Consider the following 5,114-nt stretch of genomic DNA (forward strand, 5'->3'; position numbering starts at 1 on the left):
ATCATGGGCAGCATTTCCCACACCTGGTGCAGGTGACTAGTTCACACATGGGGTGTTATCTGACCATAGAGAGTGTTATGGGAAGGGTCATTGGATTAGATCTGTGATTGGAAACCTCCTTTCCTCAGGATAGTTGGTACGTTTTCCACTGGACACAGATCACATAGAAAGAAGCCTTATTGCTGCCTGGCAGGGTTCATTTCCTTGGGAACGCATCCTACTGCAGGCATGTGGCAATGATAAGTAGACAAAGGTAATCTGGCCACATCACCCAGTTCTGGAGAAAGCCAAGCCTGCAGACTCATTTGTCTCTTCACTCTGCTGGGACTGAGCCAATGGCTTACCGATTGTTCCAGCCAGTTTGGACCTATCCCTGAGTCCTTGGATCTCACATGTATTCATGATATTAATTATGTTATGTTTATGTTATTGACAAAATAACAGATTCAGAAGAGCTAAATGACTTCCTTTAATCACATGAACTTATCCAGACTGTTTGACTCCTAGTTTAAAATTGCTATCTATGAAAACAAGTGTAATGACTTCTTTTTCCTGAAAAGTTTTCAGTTACTCTATATTTCTACTAGAAATGATGAAAAGTTCTTGCATGGGGGTGGGGTATCCAGGCTTTCTACAAAGGTTCCATAGACTGCCTTCACTTGATTCTGACCACAACCAAACTCTGAACCCACCTAATCAGATGCCCTATCTCTAGCTCCCCTGCCTTTGTCACACCCTCACCTCTCATTCCTCCACTCTCTTCTTTCCCCATTTACAGCCTTTATTCAGCCTCTGCTCTCACCTCCTGTTGAGTGATGTCAATGAGAAACTGAGTCTGTTGAGGGAAGAGGCATTGTTCCCTGTAGGGATGTGAGGGAGGGATGACTCCTGGCTTGTGCTCTTGAGCTTTCTCCTTGGAGGGGCCAAGTTCAGGCCTCTTTAGTTATTATGTGAGAATATGGAAAAGTGTTTTTGATGTGATTTCATGTTCCCCATGGAGGGATTCTCCAGGGCATAGAGCTCAATGTCATATAATCTTCTAGAATCAGTGCACTAAATCACTGAGTTGTATGTACAAGAAGGTGGCTTTGGCTAGAGGAAGAGCTCCTGATACAGTAGTGGGAAACTAAAAGAGATGGAGTCAGTAGGCAAGAAAGTGCAGCTTCTGCTTGTGTTCCTGATGGTGGGTTTTCCATGTATAGTTCTTCTCCCTGATAGTTGGAGAGGCAGTTGAAGGGATTTCTCTGTGATCAGGAATCACGAGACACAGCTGAACCATTTGAATCAGTAGACTCTTGATTTCGATGGCTTTTGTCTTCCTCTTCTTTTAGGACAAGAGTTCAGGCAATAATTAGAGTTTATGCAATAATTTTGCCTGAGCCAATCACCAAATTTTAGAGGTTTGCAACTGGAAGGGAACTTGGTAAATAAGTCTAATTGTTTTCTTTTTCAGTTGCAAGGATGAAATCTACAGAATGGAATGATCAGATGGCCTGAGGGTCTTCTTCTAAGTTACAGGGAACATAGAGCATCTGTGGTCAGCTGCTCTTCACCACTCGTGAACATTCTGTTCCATAGCTTGCTCACAGTGAGTCCTAAAAGGTTTTCTTCTGTATTTATATGATACCCCGAATTCTCTGATTTAAAAAAATCTATCCATTTTTAAATATTAGCCACTGAATATGTGTCATTCTTTTTTCTCCATTAGATATGGATTTTAAATGTTTGATCCTGTGACTACATTTTACTAATTTTAGGTGATTTTTTGATGTCCAAATGATAATTAATGTGGTTAACACAGCCATTTAATTTTAATGGATGATCGTGGTCAAGCAGAGAAATAAATCAGCCTGCCTTCTTCTGCCTGCTAATGTGGTAATGCTCTGCACTCAGACAACATTAAATGACTTCAGCTTACTTTGTCCTTAGGGTGTTCTGGGTTTCTCACCTCCCAGGGTGTGTTTGCTGGTTTGGAAAACATCACACCAAGGACAGTAGGCCTCTATTGTAACAATAATGTGTCATCTTGTACCTCTACCTGTGCAAGTCATCCCTCCTATTGAGTTTCTGCTTCCAGCTAAAATGACTTCCACTGATGACACCTATGGTTATGGTTTACACCCCCCCCACCCCACAACCCATTCAGAATTTATCTGATCCTCTTTGGAATGTCTAACACACTTGTTATTCCTTGTGCTTCTGAAAAGTTGTGAGTGCTGGTTTCATTTTTTTAAAGACACTCTGTTCCTTTAAGTTATCATGGACTCCCCTCCTTTAGCACTCTTATTCATCAAATATCGATCCGGCATTAATTAAGGGTCAGGGACTCTTTTAGACATTGTAAGTGTAGCAAAGAACAGAAAAAATCTTTGAATCCTGGAGTGTTTGTTGTAGTGAGAGAGTTAGATTTTATATATACTATATATATGAATATATTTACTTACATTTAAGTTATACCATTTAACATATAGATGTAAATTAATTTATAGTTATATGTTAATTATATATTTATAGTTATAATGTCAGTTGGTGATAATGGAGAAAACAGAGCAAGGTATTACGGGAGGAGTTAGAGGGCAGTGAGGGAAGGTGGAATGCGAGTTTTTGTAGCGTTTCCAGCTCTCTGTTGAGTTGTAGGAGCAAATGTGTGCCTGAGATTACTGAGCCTAGCAAACATTAGTTGCTTAATCAGTGTGTGTTGTATAATTGATGATGAAATGAACATTTAATGAGAAGTCAAATTGGAGGAGAGAATGGAGAAAGAGAAGGAGAGAGTGGAAACAATGAAATTGGTTTCAGAATGGCCCAAATTGAACTTTTCTTAAATAATCATGGTTACATGTATGAGCCATAGAGAATTGGCTTTTAAAATTTCCCATGTAGTCCAATGTTAATTTACTTGGTTATGACCAGTCTTTGCATAAGCTAATAAGCCCAGAGGCAAGTCACATTATTTACAGATCACTTAAGATAGGTATATCTGAAGTACAACCCCCTTTGTGTGTTCCTGTGGCATTTTCACATTTAGCCGTGTCAGACACGTGTATTTTGAAGATGACAAATATTTGCAATAAGTATAAAACAACTTTGATGTAACCTTGACCTATTAACTTGTTATCACAGTTTTGTGGGTATCTTTTTCCATTTTTCTACTTTTTAATACTTAATTTCTGCCGTCTTAAATTTCATAGTATTTAAACTTGAGAAAAATGAATGATACTGATAGCAATTTCATGGAAACTAAGTTATAAAATGTTTATTTTGTTTTAAGGTTATGCTTAATTTTCAAACTACATAATATAAAAGGTGCTAAAGAATTTTGATGTATTTTGTACTTCACAGACAAATGTGAGCTAGCTGTCTTTACTTCCTCCTTTCTATTTGAAAGATTCATTAATGAGTAACTGGCCATTCTCTAAAGTTGCCACACTGAGTCCCTGTCCGGGAGAGTTCTTTTTCACATCATCAGCCAAGTATACCTGGGGTAAGTGTAGACACTGACTCCGCTGTTGGACAGTGACTTCGTAACTCATATAGTATGTCCATAAATGAGAAACGTGCTCTACTACTGAAATGAAAAGGCAAAATCAAAGTTCTGTGGTTGAGTTCATCCTCCTGGGCTTTGCAAACTTTCCGGAACTGCAAGAGCAGCTCTTTGGGGTGTTCTTGGTTGTTTACCTGGTGACCCTGATAGGAAATGCCATGATCATAGTCATCATCTTCCTGGAACAGAGCCTCCACGTTCCCATGTACCTATTCCTCCTGAACTTGTCTGTGGTGGATGTGAGTTTCAGTGCAGTCATTATGCCTGAAATGCTGGTGGTTCTCTCCACTGAAAAAACTACAATTACTCTCTCAGGCTGTTTTGCACAAATGTATTTCATTCTTCTTTTTGGAGTGACTGAATGCTTTCTCCTGGGGACAATGGCATATGACAGATTTGCTGCAATCTGTCATCCTCTGAGCTACCCAATGATTATGAACAAAAGTGTTTTCATGAAATTAGTAATGTTCTCATGGGTCTCTGGAATCATGGTGGCTACTGTGCAGACACCATGGGTGTTTAGCTTTCCATTCTGTGGCCCCAGTGAAATCAACCATCTCTTCTGTGAGACTCCCCCCGTGTTAGAGCTTGTATGTGCAGACACGTTTTTGTTTGAAATCTATGCATTCACTGGCACTGTTTTGGCCGTCCTGGTTCCTTTCTTTCTGATAATCTTGTCTTACATTCGAATCCTCTCTGCCATCCTGAAGATGCCATCAACCACTGGGAGGCAGAAGGCCTTTTCCACCTGTGCCTCCCATCTCTCTTCTGTTACCCTCTTCTATGGCACAGCCAGTATGACCTATTTACAACCCAAATCTGGCTACTCCCCAGAAACCAAGAAACTGATGTCTTTGGCTTACACGCTGCTTACGCCTCTGTTGAATCCACTGATCTACAGCTTGCGAAACAGTGAGATGAAAAGAGTTTTGATTAAATTATGGCGACGAGAAGTAGACTTACACACTCTCTGACTGTGCTGGGAAGCCATGAAATATTCATTTGGTCATTGTCTGACTGAACTCTTTTAATTTTAATAAATGGTGCAAAAGTTTGCAATTCTTAGCTTGAGTGTGTTTCATTGGTTGAATTTTTGAAGTCCAATAATCTATCAGGGCTCCCTTTTGATCGTGTACTGTTGTCATTCATTTCTCAGGGGTATATAAGTTTCCATAACATATAAAACAGTTCCTTATGAATTCCTCTATTATGATCATCCAGGTCATTACTGAATTATTGTCACCAAGACGAAGCTCCAATTAACACGTCGTTTCATATGTCCTGATGTACTGATGTTTTATTTCTGTATGACAGGTTCCTCAAAGTTGGCCTGATGGGATGGAGTGCATGCACTTATACATTTAATAGCAACTGTAGAATTACTCTTCCAAATGATTGTAACTCCAGATGGACCTGAAGGCCCTTGAATAGGGTAGAGTTTCAAGAGACCAACAAATTGAGGAGCATTTTATATCTGGAGTGAAAAGCTGTTGCATGAATGACTAAATAAATATAGTCGTTTTGGGAAGACCACACTAGCTCTACATCCTGGACTCACACATGTTATTGT

General features: G+C 39.7%; 1 protein-coding gene across 1 annotated transcript; it reads left to right on the plus strand.

The window, feature by feature from the left end:
- Positions 1-1,126: 1,126 nt before the first annotated feature.
- LOC128781126 (olfactory receptor 10A3-like) lies at positions 1,127-4,518 on the plus strand. The gene is made up of 3 exons (XM_053925784.1): positions 1,127-1,183; positions 1,454-1,588; positions 3,343-4,518. Exon 3 carries the CDS (start codon positions 3,574-3,576, stop codon positions 4,516-4,518), a length of 945 nt encoding a protein of 314 aa, XP_053781759.1. The 5' UTR covers positions 1,127-1,183; positions 1,454-1,588; positions 3,343-3,573.
- The last annotated feature ends 596 nt before the right edge of the window (positions 4,519-5,114 follow it).

This window comes from Desmodus rotundus, chromosome 5 (assembly GCF_022682495.2).
Source record: "Desmodus rotundus isolate HL8 chromosome 5, HLdesRot8A.1, whole genome shotgun sequence".
In the NCBI taxonomy this organism is placed as follows: domain Eukaryota; kingdom Metazoa; phylum Chordata; class Mammalia; order Chiroptera; family Phyllostomidae; genus Desmodus; species Desmodus rotundus.

Excerpts from the sequence above, each read along its gene's own strand:
- LOC128781126 (XM_053925784.1), top strand. The coding sequence starts at position 3,574 with ATGAAAAGGCAAAATCAAAGTTCTGTGGTTGAGTTCATCCTCCTGGGC.